The sequence below is a fragment of the Corvus brachyrhynchos genome, unplaced genomic scaffold (assembly GCF_000691975.1).
Source record: "Corvus brachyrhynchos isolate BGI_N302 unplaced genomic scaffold, ASM69197v1 scaffold426, whole genome shotgun sequence".
Lineage (NCBI taxonomy): Eukaryota > Metazoa > Chordata > Aves > Passeriformes > Corvidae > Corvus > Corvus brachyrhynchos.
The window spans coordinates 226,261-242,194 of NW_008238653.1; the positions used below are offsets into that span (position 1 = coordinate 226,261).

Genomic DNA, 15,934 nt, shown 5'->3' on the forward strand with positions numbered 1-15,934 from the left:
CTCCGGCCGCCTCCCGTCGCTGACGCGAGAGGAAAATCCCCCGTGGAGATGTGTCAGGGAAAGGGGATGGGTTGCGAAGCGCTCGGGCGGCGCCGGGCAGCGCGGGCCGTTAGGGCCGTTCCCCGCCTCTCCGTGCGCGGGATCCCGCTGGATCCACCTGGAGAGCCCGGGAAACGCCGATGGAGACACCGACAGCTCTGGAGCATCCGGCCTTCGGTACTGCAGCGTCCCTAAAGCCGGCCAGGGGTGATGTCTCTGGCCAGAGCCTGGAAGATTTTCCCCGTTTGGCTGTCAGTGGTGCGTGGGCCCAGGTGGGAAGGTGAATGCCTTCCCGCTGCTCGGAATCGTCACTGCTGTGAAAGAATGTTTAAAACTCGGGTCTGGTGTCACGTTTTGAATCGCTTTTTGTTGGATTATGGAGTGTGGAGAGCACTTGGAGCTTAGAGAGATGCGAGTGCTTTTGTGCCAGAGGTTGTGACTTGAACCATTTTCCCTTGAAAATCACTGTTTTGGTTTCAGTTTTCTTTCGTGGGCTGCGTTTTGGAAATTTGGGGTATTGTTACAATAGAACTTTTCCCTTTTTCTCAACCCTTATCCTTCTGTGTTCGGTGCTTCTTTCCCACTCTCCAGCACTTTTAAAGTTATTATTTTCTCTGTAATTTCAGGATTCTTTGGGTCTTGGTTCCATTTGCCTTTCAGAAGCTGCTGAGCTTTAATTTGGCGTTCATAGTGGGATGGTCTTTTAATTGTTACGTTCAAGCTGTTCAACAGAGCAGATTAACTCCCTGCTAAAGCAGGTGCTGAGCCACCCCAAATTATTGTTTAATGAGCTGCTTCAGGTGTTGCCTGAGAAAAGGAATAAACCAGGATTTTTTTTTTTTCTTTCCTCTTTTGTATTTCGTCTGTCAGCACTTTTTTGTAATGTGTTTTCAGGCAGTGCCCGAGTACTTTTATTTTTGGTCTTCAGTTCACTTGCCCTCCCAGTTTATGTGGTGGATTGACCATGAAAGGCTCTTGAGATGGGAGTGTGGTGATACTGGGATTGTTTCCAATAATGGATTTGTTTTGGATGAACAAATAAAAGCCCTCAGGGTCTCGTGAACCTGCCCTACCTGTCCAGCTGCTACTTGAGCACGTGGAGATCATGAATGTCATTTGAAAAACCTCTTTCTGAGATCGGTTCTTCACCCTCAGCTTGTGGGCTGATGTCTCCTTAGCCATCCTCGTTTGGCTGCTTTGTTATTAGCCTTGGATACAAATACGGAAAAATCCACCCGGACCCGAGGCCAGCTTCAAAAAGTCACTGGTAGATCCGTGTTGTTGTCTGAGGCTTCACTTTTTTGGCTTAGACAGTGGGATTTGGGCAGCTCAGTCACTTCCCCTCGTTCCCGAGGCTGACGTGCCCTTGCCCTCGGGTTTGCTCCAGGAACCCTCCTCTGTCACTAATTAAATTTGTCCTGTAGAACCAGAGCAGAATTTGGGCTGGGCTGGAGCTCTGGATCCCTTCCTGGAGCAGGGCAGGTTCCTGATCAGCCCCAGTGGCTCCGAGGGGGAGCTTGGCCACTGCTCCTTCTCCTCAGCTGATCCCACTTGTTTTTGGAGGGACCTGCTCAGTTTTCCTGGTTTTTAAGCTCTTGTTCAGCCAGGAGCTGTGTGTGGGTTTTAGTCTGTGTGTGTTGAAAGGGGCCGTGTTCAGGATGGCTGGGGATGGTTTAAAACCCCCGAAATTCCCCAAAAAGCCATGTTTTGGTGTACTCGAAGCTAAGCTGCCAGGTGGAACTTTCTGTGTCTCCCTCCATCTCTGCAGTGGAACATGTCTGGGCTAATTCCTTGTGAAATGGATATTGCGGACCCACAGGGCTTTTTTTCTTTTTTTGGGGATTTTTGATGTGTTGGAAACACTTTCAGGTTTATTACTTGAATTTGTTATATCTTGAGGAATTTTGTCATTGCTGGCTTGTCCTTGGTGCTAATTTGTTGCTTCCAGGGAGCAGAATTGGAGAGAAGAGAGAAACTAATGTATCTCCTCTGTCCTCCTTGAACAGGACTTTGGGCTGTTTGGTTTGTGCTCTCGTACAGGAGTGTTTTCACTCAGATTTGTTGGGGTTTGTAGGAGGCTGGGCCACTCCAGCTGGGTGGTTTGTTGGTTTTGGGGTTTGGTTTTTGTGTTTTTCAGTGTAGCTTGGAATTATCCTGGACTTTCACAATTGAATTAACCTAAAGCGCTCACTGGCTTTGAGGAACTTTAATTAGTTAATTGGCTTCTTTGATAGCCCCACCCTGACTTGTCTGCTCTCCAAGACAGGCTTTTAATATTCCTTCGTGATCTCAGAGCTGTTTGGGTGTCATGTGTGGCTCAGTTTTGGGAGTATTGAGCTGTACTCCTTGTGCTCCCACTGACACAATTCCCACCCAAACATCCACTCTCAGCTGTGACAGAACTGAGACACTCCTTGGAGGAAGATGCTGAGAAATCTGATTTGGCAGGGAAGGGAACATTCTGCAAATCCAGTTCTGCAGTTTGGGGTTGTTTCTTTAAAAGCTCCGAGGGAGGGATGGCTTCCTGCAGGATAAGATCCGTTCAGCTCTGGGATTGGGGCAGGAATGGGCTGAAGGTGATCCATCAGCCCCTGACACAGTCAGAATGTGCTGCTGGATGTGGTGTTTTCAGCTGGGGAGAAAACATTGCACCTTGTTGGGAATTCCAAGCCTGAGCTGTCACCAGAACTGGGCTTTGTTAGTCAGAGATCCTATTTTCCCCTCTAGAGCAGATTAAATATTTAGTCTTCACTGAGGAGTCACCTTAGAATGTGAGAAACTGCCTCGGTCATAGGTAATTGGATTTGGGGGGGTATTAAAAATGTGCTTCTTGCACCTCCTATCACAGAATTTCCCAGGTTATTGTTTTTGAAAGAGGAAACAGCTGGAAGCCAAATAACCATGCTGGTGCTGGAGATTTGCTTTCTGCTTTTCTTTTTTTATTAAGTGAATTGAATGGTGCATTTGGGACTTGTGTTACTGCTCCTCCCTCCATTTGTCCCACCACTGTGGAACGGAATAGAACTGCGGAGTGCCAAAATCTTGGATGCTTTTCCAGTTTTCCTGAGCAGGCCAAAGTCTGAATATAGAGAAACTTGCTTGAGTAGATAGAAATAGCACATTTGCTGTATAATTACACAAAATTGGCTCGTAGTTTTTTGTTAGGCTGAGACCATTTTCCTGCTCCCTTGGCCAATATATAGAAGGTAATTCATGGACAAATCGTGGTCGTAAATCACAGTAATTCCTGCAATTCCCCTGGAGTTATCCAAGGCTACTGAAAGCATTTCTCAAGATCCAGGTGGTTCTTCTATGGTTTGCAAGAAGAAGTTTCAAAACTGAGTGTCACCAGTGAATCTTCTGTGCTGAGCTGTGGATCAGCCTGCTGGATTTTGCCAGAGAGGGTGATGGGATCAGCAGTGGCTTTTTGTTCTCCGTTAGCCAAGTGTCCCCAGGCTGACAGTGTCAGGCCTCCAGTGGCACAGCAGAACTCTGCCTTCTCTAAATCTCCCATGGTTTCCCAGTTGCTCAGCTTCCAGCTGGGCCCTCCTAGGACATCATCATGATGAGCATGTTCTTGGAGAGCATCTCTTCCACGTGCCTGTGTGACAGAGCCTCTCCTAAATTCTTCTTGCCTTGAACATCTTGGGAAGTGTCCAAGGCCAGGTTGGATGGGCTTGGAGCAACCTGGTCTAGTGGAAGGTGTCCCTGCCCATTTGTTAAATAAATGAATGGAAGATCTTCAAGGATCTTTCCAACCCAAACCATTCTGGGATTCTCTGCAGTTCCTCTGTGTCTTTATGACAGCAGCTCTAGAATCAGTTTCCAGCAGAACACAGTGATGCTTGGTGATGCTCTGATGAGTGACTGTTGGCTCCTCGTTTCTCCTTGGATTTGGTGGCTCAGTCAGAAATTCTGGTTTCTGGTGGTACCAGTGATCTCTGTGGTGGCTTCTGATTCATTGCTGAAACATGCCCTGAATTCCTGCAAGGGGTTCAGAAACCCTCCAAAAGGGAATGCTCACCCCCAGGGTGGTCTGCAGGGAGGTCACCCAAGTCCTGACTGCCCGGGGAGTTTGTGTGGGATGAGGCTGAGTGTGGGATGAGCTGTGCTTGCTGCTGCAGAGCAGGAGACCCCATCCCTCTCCCTGTTCCCTTGTGCTGCTTTTGGTACCTGCAGGACTGTGCTGGCTGATTCACTTGTGAGCCCAGCAAAAACGTGTGTGTTCCCTTTTCCTGCCTTGGTTTTCTGTGGGATTAGGGCTGCAGGTCGTCTCCCTGCACATCTGGGTTAGTGGGGGTGTTGGAGCCTGGGAGAAGGGGCAGCTGCCCCTCTCCTCACCAGGGAGCTGTGCCACCTCTCTGTTTGTGAGGTGTAGGAACATCCGGAATTGTTATCCCATTGATCTGATCTCACTGGACCTGCTGCTGGAAGAAAAGGCCCTTCCCAGTGCTGGCCATGGCAGTGATGCAGGTGAGAGGAGTTGGAGCAGCTCCCTCACTGCTGAAACTGCTGGAGGTGGTCAGGGAGGAGACTGACCTGGGACGTGGGTGTGACATGGCTCTGTTGGGGGCAGTGGGATTTTATTACTGTTGTTTTTTTAAATGAGTGATTTGGTTTGATCATCAGCATCCCCTCCCTGCTGTACCCTGAGCAGCATTTCCCTGTGGGGGCCGGGGCCAGTCCCACCTGCCCTCTGTCCTGCTGCCTCTGGGGCTGCTGCATCTCCAAACGCTGTTGGCAAGCCTCTTTCCAGGGGATTCTCCAAGCAATTCAGATTAAACCACATTCCCAGGCTCTAATCCAGCCATCCCGGTCATTTCAGGATGAAGTCCTCAGGCATTTTTTCATGTTTCTACTGCTGGCTGGATCTAATGTGTAACTTGTGAGACCCTGGATTTAACCTGTGGCTGGGGGGGGGACGTTGCAAACGCCCAAACTGTTCAAAGTTGTTATTGCTCAGTTGGGTTTTGATACTGAGGAATAACAAACAGAGCTGGTGAGGAAAGGCACTGGGTCCATGCTGGTGCCAGCTGCTGGACACGAGCCCAGCTGTGCCCAGGTGGGCAAGAGGCCGATGGCCCCTGGGCTGTCCCAGCCCCAGTGTGGGCAGAGCCCCAGGGCAGGGACTGCCCCCTGTGCTGGCCCTGCTGAGGGATCCCCTGGAATCCTGGGGGCAGCTTTGGGTCCCTCCTGACAGGAGAGACCTTGAGGGCTGGAGCGTGTCCAGGGCAGGGAACGGAGCTGGGAAGGGGCTGGAGCCCCAGGAGTGGCTGAGGGAGCTGGGAAAGGGGCTCAGCCTGGAGCAAAGGAGGCTCAGGGGGGACCTTCTCAGGGTGGATATTGGGGAACATTCCTCCTGGAAAGGGTGGTCAGGCCTTGGCAGGGGCTGCCCAGGGAGGTTTGGAGTGCCCAGCCCTGGAGGTGTCCAAGGAACACCTGGAGGTGGCACTCAGTGCTCTGGGCTGGGGACAAGGTGGGGATTGGGCACAGGGTGGATTCGATGATCCTGGAGGTCTGTCCCAGCCTCAGGGATCCAGGACCTTGCTGGTGCCTGGAGATGCTGTAGGTGAGCACCGGACCCTCTGCCTGCCCCCTGAGCCCGGCTCTCCTGGAGCCGCAGGTGTTGGAACGCGCCTCTGAACGGGACTGCACAGCAACTGGGAGACATTTAGTTCCTCTTCGTTTTTTTTTCCAGATTCCAGAGACTTACTAAAGGAATTTCCACAGCCTAAAAACTTGCTCAACAGCGTGATTGGCCGAGCCCTGGGCATTTCCCATGCAAGGGACAAGCTGGTTTACATCCACACTAATGGGCCAAGGAAAAAGGTAATCCCGTGCTGCTGGAGGGGTGTTGGACATAGAGTGGGAAGGGAGCCACGGAACTGCTAATCCTGGAAGTAACTTTCCTAGAGAAAATCATAGAAGAGTTTTAATTCCACATAAAAGTTTCAAACAAGAAATATTCTCACTTCTTGCTATTTTTCCTGATCTCCATATGCTTTAAAGGTGTATAAATGCAGGGGCTGTTCCTCTTTTTGTGTGGATATTTTTCTTTTAAGTGACTTGTTGTATCTGGCCTTTCTCACCAGAAAGACACAGAGTCTGTGCTTAAATGTGCTTAAAGGTGTCCTACTACCTTAGAAAATTAAGATTTAAAAGCTGTATTCTAGCCCTTAGGAACCCTAGATTTGATTGTGGATTCCAATAGAAAAAATTCCGAAGCCAAAAATGTCCAATTGCAACCGGAAAAGAGGAGTTTGTTTGCAATGGAGGGAGGCTTCTAATAGTATTTAAGAGCAGGGTGAAATACAGCCTGTTTGTTAAATGAAGTGGAGGAATCCCAAGCAAACAGTTTTCCAGGTAGTTTGAGCTGTCACTGGGATGCCAGAGCCCCAGATCTGGGTCTGGGCTATGAACTGAGCAGGAATTCTTACCTAATGGTGCTCCATGGTCAAGGTTTTGCCTCTTCCTGTCACACCAGCTCTCATTCCAGAGCTGAAAGCCCTTTCCAGCTGAAGTTTAACTGTAACCCACATTCCAGGAAAAGACTCAGTTCTGATGGATTAACATTTTCCAATAACATTCTGTCTAAAATTTCCCAGACAGTTTTTATTGCCACATCCTTCTTAAGCATCCCTGGATTTTAGGGGATACATTAGTAATGTTACTTCAGAGTTCTTCATTATTTGTGTTTGTTTTTCTTGCTCTTTCTCAAGCAGTAGTGCAGTTTCCTAACTTAAATTTTGGAATACCATAGCCAGTGCCTCATCCCTAAAATTTGGAATACCCCAGGCAGTGCCTCATCTCTTCAGTTTGTGTAATTGGTTCCCATTCTTGCCAGCACTTAAATAGATTAATGTGCAGAGTAACTTCAGATTAAAACAAAAAACTAAACCAGGAAAACAATAAGGGAGATAAAGGAGCCCTGGGAAAAAAATGAGGGTTGGCTCACAAAGAAAAACAAGCCAGCAGATGTGGGCAGAAGGACAGGTGAGAGCCTGGAGAGCTTTTGTTGGATGTGAACAGGGGCTTTGTGAGTACTTGGCCTTCTGAGACACCTTTTTTCCCAGCAGGTCTGTGCTTTCCAGGCAGAGCCCCGAGGCAAAATCCATAGTAATTCCCTGCAGAGAGCTGGGTTCAGGGGCAGGAAGGCAGCCAGCCAGGTGCTGGAGAGTCAGGAGCCTGTGCTCCAGCCTTGGAGGCTGGGCTTCCCCAGCCGATCCATCCATTGCCGCCTTTCATCTGTGCTGCAGAAACAGGAGAGAATTCCTTAGGCATTTCCCTCCTGGAGCCTTGTGGCATCTGCAGGGCCAGCAGCTGAGCGAGCTCTTGATTTGGAGCACTTCTTTGAAGAGGGCAGGCTTCATCTTTCAGCATTCTCTGCAGGATTTAGTGCTCCCATCCAGGAGGATGCTCCCATGCAGGAGCTGTGGTGGGGCTGTGGTTCTGCCAGTGCTTGTGTTGTGCTGGAGCTGGGTGCTCCTGTGCCCACTGAGTGCTGGAGTGCCTGGGAGCTGAGGCAACCCTGTGCTGCTTCCATGACAGTGAGGAAGACAGTTGGGAAGATTTCCTTGCTGTTGCAGCTGGAAGCTGTTGGAGAGGGGATCTTGCTCCGGGGCACACTTTGGTGTGCTGCAGAATGCAGAGGGACAGCCCTGGAATGGAATTGTTCCTGTAATGACCTCCTGGCATTTATCCCTCGGTGCTGACACGCTGTGACACCACAGCCCATGCTGGACCTCAGCCCTGCAGCTCCTGTGGGGCTGTGGCACCTCTGTGCCCTGCTCAGCCTTTTCCTTCAGTGCTCCTGGAGTGGAGCTTCCTGTGAAGGGACCAGACAACACTTCGTTCACAGTTTTCTTCTGTGTTTCTCTTCTTTGCCTGGAGTGCAGAGATGGTTGGAGTGTGTGCTCTGGTGGAGGGGAGAGCTTGCCCTGGCTCATTCTCTGGTTCTCCTTGCCTTTCAGAAAGTCACTCTCCACATAAAGTGGCCGAAGAATGTGGAAGTGGAGGGCTATGGGACCAAGAAGATCGATGCGGAGCGGCAGGCGGCGGCTGCAGCGTGTCAGCTCTTCAAGGTGAGCTCTGCTGCTGCTCGGCTGGCCCGACACACCCCGCAGTGTGCAGCCAGCCTGGCCTGGTGATGGGAACTCTTTCGTCTCTCTTTGCCTGTGCACTCCCTTAGTTGGCCCCTCTGGTAGTCAGGGGTAGAGGGTGAAGTCTTGAGTCTGAATCCATTTGAGCTTAAAATCCCGCTTGCGTCAGGTAGTCCTGGTCTTTGTTCCTTTTGTCCTGGACCTTAATCAGCTCCTTAGTCCCAGCATCTACAGCGAGTAGAGCATCCCTCAGGTGGGTTTGCTGGTCACTTACTCCCACTTCTGCCAGCACAGCTGGGTGTGTTTGCAGCTGTAGGACCTTCAGAGCCTCCTGTTTCCTCTTCATCAAAGCCAGCGTGGCAATTACATGTTGTGTTTTGCTGTTACTCTGACAGTTATGCTTTGTTTGGCACTTACTTATGGCTAGAAATGGGTGTGTGCAGCCAGTATCAAACAGGCACAGTAAAACTCTGAAGGTCTCTCTCGACGGTGTTTTATAGCTGAGAAAAAGATGCAGTTTTATCTCCAGCTCTGCCCCTGGCTGTTATGTGTTACCTTGAGCAAGTGAGACTGATTTGAGAGTTTCCCATTGATCTGTGTGTAGAATGGGAACAGGGATATCTCTCTGCTCAGGAGAAGATGCTGTGCATGCTCTGACAGTGAGACAGGTTTTGGTTTGCTTGTAGATCAGAATGCTCTGTGAGGAAATAACCAGTTTTCAGAAATTCAGGAAGACAGTGTGAAAACTCAGCTTCCTCAGCTGCTCGAGCTGGTCCTCTAATCCTGGAATCAGCAAAACTTGTTTCACTCACTGACTTGATTCCACCTCACGCAGTCAGCGTTCGCTGGGAAAACATCCTGGTTTTATCCTCCCTAGTCCAGTGTTGTTCCCTGCTTTCTTTGAGAGCCTGGAAGTTTTCAAAGGAGACTTCAAAGAAAAATACCCTATTGACACATTTTCCCCAAATTTTGGAAATGGCTGAAGTGTACTTTAGTTTAGAGCTTAAACCAAAACCCAGGCCCCTGAAACCACAGATTGAACATGCAAAGCTTTCTTTGCCAGCTAAACTGGAAGCTGGCAGAAGACCCTTGTGATGGAGGCCTTGTGTGATCACAGCTATAGAAAGAGCTACAAATGCTGCTTTAAAAAGCCATCAGTTCAAGAAAATTAATAGCATCTATTTAGTGCAGAGAGTGAATACAGAGGCTTTGAGTAGAGCAGCAAGCCAGGTGAACTTTGGTGTCTCAGGCACTCCCACAGCACAAAATAATACAGCTTTTTATAGTGCAGGCCCATTAAGGCCATTAAAAGGTCTAAAGCTGTAACTTTTAATTTATGAAAATTAAAGCTAGAACTTACTGCAGCATCCTGGTAAGAAATGATGTGTGCTGCACTCCAGGTATGTCTGGAGCTTCCTGCAAGGTTCAGTCCTAAATGGTGATGGTAGGAGAGTGTTTAATTACTGCAGGCCTGCTTCAGAATCTGCCAGGTTAGGGACATTTTCCTGCTGCTTGTACAAAAAACTCTTCCTGGGAAATGAAAGATGAACCATTCCCTGAATTCTCATCCTGTGTTATCCCAGATTATGCCAGTTCAGACTAGCCTTCCCAAAAAGATGCATTTCCTGCTCTGAGGGTGATTTCAAAACTTGAGGGTTCTAAATATAGCCAAGAGTTTGTAAAACCCCAATAAATCCTGGCCCACCCTTTCTAAGGAGCTGTGTGGGGCTGAGAGGCATGCCCTGGGAAGGGAGGGCAGGGACCAGATTCCCGTTGGTACAGAACAGTGGCGGGGGAAAGTTCAGAGTTCCTGAAAGTGCCTTTCCTCGCTCTCTCTCTGCGTGGGGAAGGAGAGGAGGGGACCGCTCCTGCCCCCCTGTCCCCAGCAGGGTGTGGGTTCCCAGAGCTGCAGGGGGGTGTTCCCAGAGCTGCAGGGGGGGGTTCCCAGAGCTGCCCCTGTCTCCTGCAGGGCTGGGGCTTGCTGGGCCCCCGGAACGAGCTCTTCGATGCGGCCAAGTACCGGCTGCTGGCCGACCAGCTGGGCTGTCCCGACGAGCGCTGGTGCTCCGAGGGCAAGTGGCGCTCCAAGTCCGGCCCCTCCCTCGCTGACCTGTCCACCTGCTGGCGCCGCATGGAGCCCGATGATGCCATCCAGCCCATGGAGCAGGGCAGGATGCCCAAAGCCATGAGGAGAGAGGAGCTGGAGGAAGGGGAGCTGGAGGAGGGGGAGCTGGAGGAAGGAGAGCTGGAGGAGGAGGCGATCGATGTCTCGGATTACCTGCCCATGGCACACCAGGACGCCCGGACCCCAGGCAGAGACGCCAGGTGGGTCTGGCTGGGAATGCTGAGCCAGGGCAGAGGGAAGGGAGGGTTTTCCTGTAGCTGGGGGGGGCCTGGAGATGGGCCAGAGGAATACTGGGGCAGCCTGGTCTTGTACCTGGCTGCCATCCAGGGAATGCATAGACTTCTTCTCTGCAGCTCTGCCCTCTGGAGAGACTGCTGCCAGTCTTGTTAGCTGCCTTATTCTTCTGTGCCTAAGGACATTTCCATCCCCAGAAGTGGTGCATGTGCACTTACACCAGGTTTTGACCACCCTGGTTTTGAGGGCAGTGCTAAACATGCTCCTTCTCATCCCCTGCTTGAAGCTGCCTGCTTGACTTTATGAGCACAGATCTTGGATTTCTAATAGGCAGCAGGAGCAAGATCTGTAAGAGATGTAGGTGATGGTGGTTATTTCAGTGATGGGGTTTTTTATTCAGAATTATTTATTAATTAAATCTGTTTAGAGCTGTTTAGTCTTGGTGTGAAGGTTGGATCACTCTGTAGTAGGTGGCTTTGCTGGGCTGGGTGGTCGTGACTGACAGATTTTAGTAGCAAGGGACAGCTGGACTCTGCACATGACCAGAATTACCTGGGCTTTCACTGAGTGGTTTCAGAGCTCAGCAGCACTCCTGGAGTGGAGTGGGTCTGAGCACAAGTGGGCATTTGTACATCCAACTCTCCTCATGTTCCATGCAGCCGAGGAGGGAGTTCCATTGAAATGACAGACGACAACACCGCCATCCGTGCCCTGACACAGTTCCCACTTCCCAAAAATCTCCTGGCCCAAGTGATTCAGATTGCAACCTCTTCCTCCACAGTCAAGGTAAGGTGCTGTCTGACCCCTGCCAGGGACAAAGCTCAGAGGCTCCAACTGGAATCATTTTCAGTGCTTTCTTTGGGCAGCAGAACTGGGGAGAGGAGGGAAGTTAGAACTAGACCTAGAGAAATCAGTGTGAACAGCAGAGAAAAGACTTTGTGGTGAGACATGAGGGAATGTCTTGATAGAATCATGAGGAATGTTGCTCCTGAGGCCAGGGCAGTGGAGGAGCTGCTGTCTGAATGAAGGAGATACTATCTAAGGTTTCCTTTCCCCATATATCTGCAACAAGCACAAGTTTGTGTTACTGGGAGCAATGTGTAGCTTCTGTGCTGATGGAATCTTTCCACAGCTCGATTCTTGCCCGTATCTGGTGATCCTCCTTCCCGGGATGTGTTACCCACCTCCTTCCCAGGAGGTGTTCAGCAGAAAGGAGCTGAGTTCCACCCCAAGGCTCTCAGGATGTTCCCCACAGCTGCTTGCTCTCACTTTGGCTTAGACAGCGCCTGGCGAGCTGAGGCGGTGGAGTTCAGTGCAGTAAACTCCTTCTAGTGCTCCATTTTAAAAAATCCCAAAAAATCCAACTAATCCAGCAAAAAACCCCGTGGTGAAAGGTCTGGAAGGGCCACACGAGGAGTGGTTGAGGACTCTGGGTTGGTTCAGCTGGAGCAGAGGAGACTGAGGGCAGAGCTCAGCAGGGGCTGCAGCTCCTCTTGAGGGGCAGCTCTGAGCTCTGCTCCCTTTGACAGGGACAGGACCCAGGGAGTGGCTGGAGCTGGGCCAGGGGAGGATCAGCCTGGAGAGCAGGGAAAGGTTCTTCCCCCAGAGGGTGCTGGGCACTGCCCAGGCTCCCCAGGGAATGGGCACGGCCCCGAGGCTGCCAGAGCTCCAGGAGCGTTTGGGCAGCGCTGCCAGGGATGCCCAGGGTGGGGCTGCTGGGGTGTCTGGGCAGGGCCAGGGGCTGGGCAGGGTGGTCCCTCTGGGCCCAGGCTGTCCTGCAGAGCCCGGTGCTGTTGTTCCCTGCAGGAGTACATGCAGTTCCGCACGGTGGGCACCAAGACCAAGATCTGCAAGCTCACACTGCGCTGGCCCTGCCCCATGACCTTCGCTGCCAAGGGCCGGCGCAAGGTGGAGGCCGAGAACAAAGCAGCAGCTCTGGCCTGTCAGAAGCTGAAGGTGAGTGCCCCAGGCTCCTGTATCCCCTGGGGATGTGCCTGTGGATACAGCTCCTCCCACATCACTCACTGGGTTTGAGCCTGACAGGGGATGCTGGAAACTTCCTGATCTTTGGCTTGCTTAATGAGCTAATGCTTAATAAACATGAACTTCCAAACCTTGGGATTCACAGCATGCCAGAACCACAGCAAGGGACTCAACAAGAGGGTTTTGCAGTCATGTCTGCTGTTCCTCTCATGGGACTGTTTGAGACCTTGCAAGTGTTGTGTCTGGTGTGTCTGGTTCTCCAGAGCTGGAGTGGGATCATGTCTGGTTTCTTGCTGTGGCAAGAAAGGCAGGAATTGATGGATTTGGGATGGTAAGGAGTGGGCCTAGCCAAACATGGGATCCGGGTGCTCTGTATACCAGCCCTTGGTGTGAGCAGCCTCAGACCTGATGGTGTTGTTTGCCTGTTCCCTGCAGAGCCTTGGCCTGGTGGACAAGAACAACAACCCCCTGAGCCATGCCATGTACAACATGACGTCCCTGCGGGAGCTGGGGGAGAACCAGAGGAAGCCCTGCCACATCAAAGTCCCTGAGGCCACCCTGCGCAAGATTGAGAACTACCTGAACCACGTAAGGCTCAGCCCCCTGAGGATCTCCTTTGCCTGATCCCATTTCACTTCAGGAATTGGATGTGTTTGAAAGCTTCCTGTCAAAATGTTGAGGGAATTCATGGTTTGATTGTTGCCACAAAACCTGATCAGTCTCTGCTGCCCTTTCTGGGCAGTGGCCTTCCCTTTGGAAGACTCCAGGACTCTTAAGGTTGAATCCAAAAGTTGTGATTGATAAAAAGTTCAGCAACTTCTAATCCCATGAACATCTGGGCCAATGCTTTGATTTTTGTTCTAGACAATTCCTGACCTGTTGCTCCTTGTAGTTCTTCCTGTGGGATGTGGGACTTCTGTTCTTTCTTTTGCCAAGACAGAATATTTCTGGCTTAGCCAAACGCTTGTGTTTTGTGTAAGTTATGTGTCTGGGTGGTGGTGTAACTTGATAGTTTCCAAAAGTTGTCTTTGAGGGGCTGTTGTGTTGGAGAGCTGAAGTTACTGGTTTGTGCCTGTCAGTTCAGGCAGCAGCACTAATACCCCTCCTAAAACAGGGAATGCAGCAAGGAACACACAGGGGGCTGCCCAAATTAGTTTTCACTTTAAATAACCTCAGTTCCGAACAAGGCTGAGTTACCTAAGATCTGAGGAGACCTTGGCAGAGCCTTGGCCAAGCCAGACTGGCTGAGTCTGTTCCAGGCACTTGTTTCTTTCTGTCCTTCTTAGGACCGGTACTAACCTTGCTGTCCTCGCCAACTTTCTCGCTCTCTCCCAGTATCCCGTGGACATCAGGGAGTCCAGGCCCCGGATCGCTGATGACATGATGAACCTGACCAAGGAATCCGGTGCGATCAGCGATGCCATCACGGGGAAGACCTACATCCCCATGCTGGAAGCAGAGGAAGTGCGCCTTAGCCAGAACCTGCTGGCCCTCTGGAAAAGGAGAGGAGCCTCCTGGCAGGAGAGCCACCCGCTGCCAGTAGACCCTCACAAGGACACCATCCTGTCAGCCATCGAGCAGAACCCCGTGGTGGTGATAGCAGGAGACACGGGCTGTGGGAAAACCACGAGGATCCCGCAGCTGCTGCTGGAACACTACATCCTGGAGGGCCGCGGCGCGCGCTGCAACGTGGTCATCACCCAGCCCCGGCGCATCAGCGCCATCTCGGTCGCCCAGCGCGTGGCGCAGGAGCTGGGGCCCAACATGAGGAAGAACGTGGGCTACCAGGTGCGGCTGGAGAGCAAACCCCCTGCCCGGGGAGGGGCCCTGCTCTTCTGCACTGTGGGCATCCTGCTCAGGAAGCTGCAGGGCAACCCCAGCCTGGAGGGCGTCAGCCACGTCGTGGTGGACGAGGTGCACGAGCGGGACGTGAACACAGATTTCCTGCTCATCCTGCTCAAAGGCATCCAGAAGCTGAACCCCGACCTGCGCCTGGTGCTCATGAGCGCCACTGGGGACAACCAGCGCTTCTCCCACTACTTTGGGGATTGCCCCGTGGTCAAGGTGCCGGGCTTCATGTACCCGGTGAAGGAATACTACCTGGAGGAGATCCTGGCCAAGCTGGGCCGGCACCGGCACCGGCACTACGAGATCAAGGTGGGTGTGCAGTGTCGTGGGGGAGCTGTCCCCCTTGGATGGGGCACTGGCTTCTGGCCTATCAGCAGGGGGAGAGTTTGGGCCTGGAACTGCTCCTGCTTCCCTGTGGTTGTTGGACACTGCTTAGCTTTAATTCCACGTTAGTCCTCGTGAAGTGTAGTCGGCTTAGTAGAACCCCAGAGCAGTTTGATTAAATTATGCATGAAGATGACTCCACATTGAGGTCGAGTTGCTTTTGTCTCCCTTTAATGGGAAGTTTGATGTTTGAGTAGGCTGAGAGCTCGTTGCTGTGTGTACACAGACGCAGAGTTGGATGTTTGCACACCCCGGGCAAGCATGGCCCAGGACTGGGATGGTTGTGGCTTCCAGCACTGTTACCTCAGTGCTTACCGTCCTGCATGACTGAATTCCCTGACTGCTGCTTTCTGCAACTAGTCTGACTGTTCCTCTGGAAAATGCCCTCCAGACATGTGCTGTGCTCTGGGTAATCCTATACCAGTGATGGGTCATGGAGTCACAGACTCACTGAGGTTGGCTGGCATCTCCAGACGTTTTCTGGTCCAACCTGCTGGTCTGGAGTCTTTCAGCCCGTTTTTCCAGCCTTGGAGAGATCCCTCCCTGTGGCTGAACAAGTGTCTGAAGTATCAGCCACTTCTCCCAGTCCTGGATGATCAGCAAACTCGCTTGGGGTATCCCAGTGCCTCCAGGGCATTCTTCCTGTTTCTGCTGTGGCAGGGATTTTATCTGCGCTTTAATGGTCTGTTCCAAATTACTGAGAGATACAGAAGCTGCTGCTCAGAGCCTGATGGATTTGAACTCCCAGGTGCATGTGGCACAGTTTGTCCACAGGTATCTCATGGGAATTCTGTTAATTGTGAGGTGCTGTTCAGCAGAGGTGCACAGATCTCAGCTCTGAGATCTGGACAATGGGAAGGGACTGTGCCTTCTCTCTGGCAGCAGTTGTGACCAGAGCAGGTTCCAGATGGAGCCCAGACCAGGCTCCTGGCTCCAAGTCCTGGGCAGGCTGTCCAAGTACAGGCGTTTGCTGTCTGCAGAAGGTGCTCTGGAGGGTGCCCCTGTGCTGTGTGCTGACACCTCCCTGACCTGCCTGTCCTGTTCCACCCAGCAATCCGACGATGAGTGTGTCCTCGACCTTGACCTGATCACTGACCTCGTGCTGCAAATCGATGCCCACGGAGAGCCAGGTGGGTCCTGCCTCACCTCGAGCTCTTTCCTTCTGCTGGGGGGAGAGAAAGGGAACCCCTCCAGACACACCCCGATGCCTCTTGTGCAAGGG

At 51.7% G+C, this 15,934-nt stretch overlaps 1 protein-coding gene across 1 annotated transcript in view; it reads left to right on the top strand.

Moving 5' to 3' along the window:
• The window catches only part of DHX30 (DEAH-box helicase 30), a 27,550-nt gene that overhangs the window by 5,158 nt on the left and 6,458 nt on the right, over positions 1–15,934 (top strand). Inside the window, exons 2-9 of the mRNA XM_008636315.2 lie at positions 5,738–5,868; positions 8,010–8,120; positions 10,108–10,463; positions 11,157–11,283; positions 12,304–12,453; positions 12,916–13,068; positions 13,816–14,637; positions 15,764–15,842. Of these exons, the coding sequence (XP_008634537.2) occupies positions 5,738–5,868; positions 8,010–8,120; positions 10,108–10,463; positions 11,157–11,283; positions 12,304–12,453; positions 12,916–13,068; positions 13,816–14,637; positions 15,764–15,842 (1,929 nt within the window). The remainder of the gene's footprint in view (positions 1–5,737; positions 5,869–8,009; positions 8,121–10,107; positions 10,464–11,156; positions 11,284–12,303; positions 12,454–12,915; positions 13,069–13,815; positions 14,638–15,763; positions 15,843–15,934) is intronic.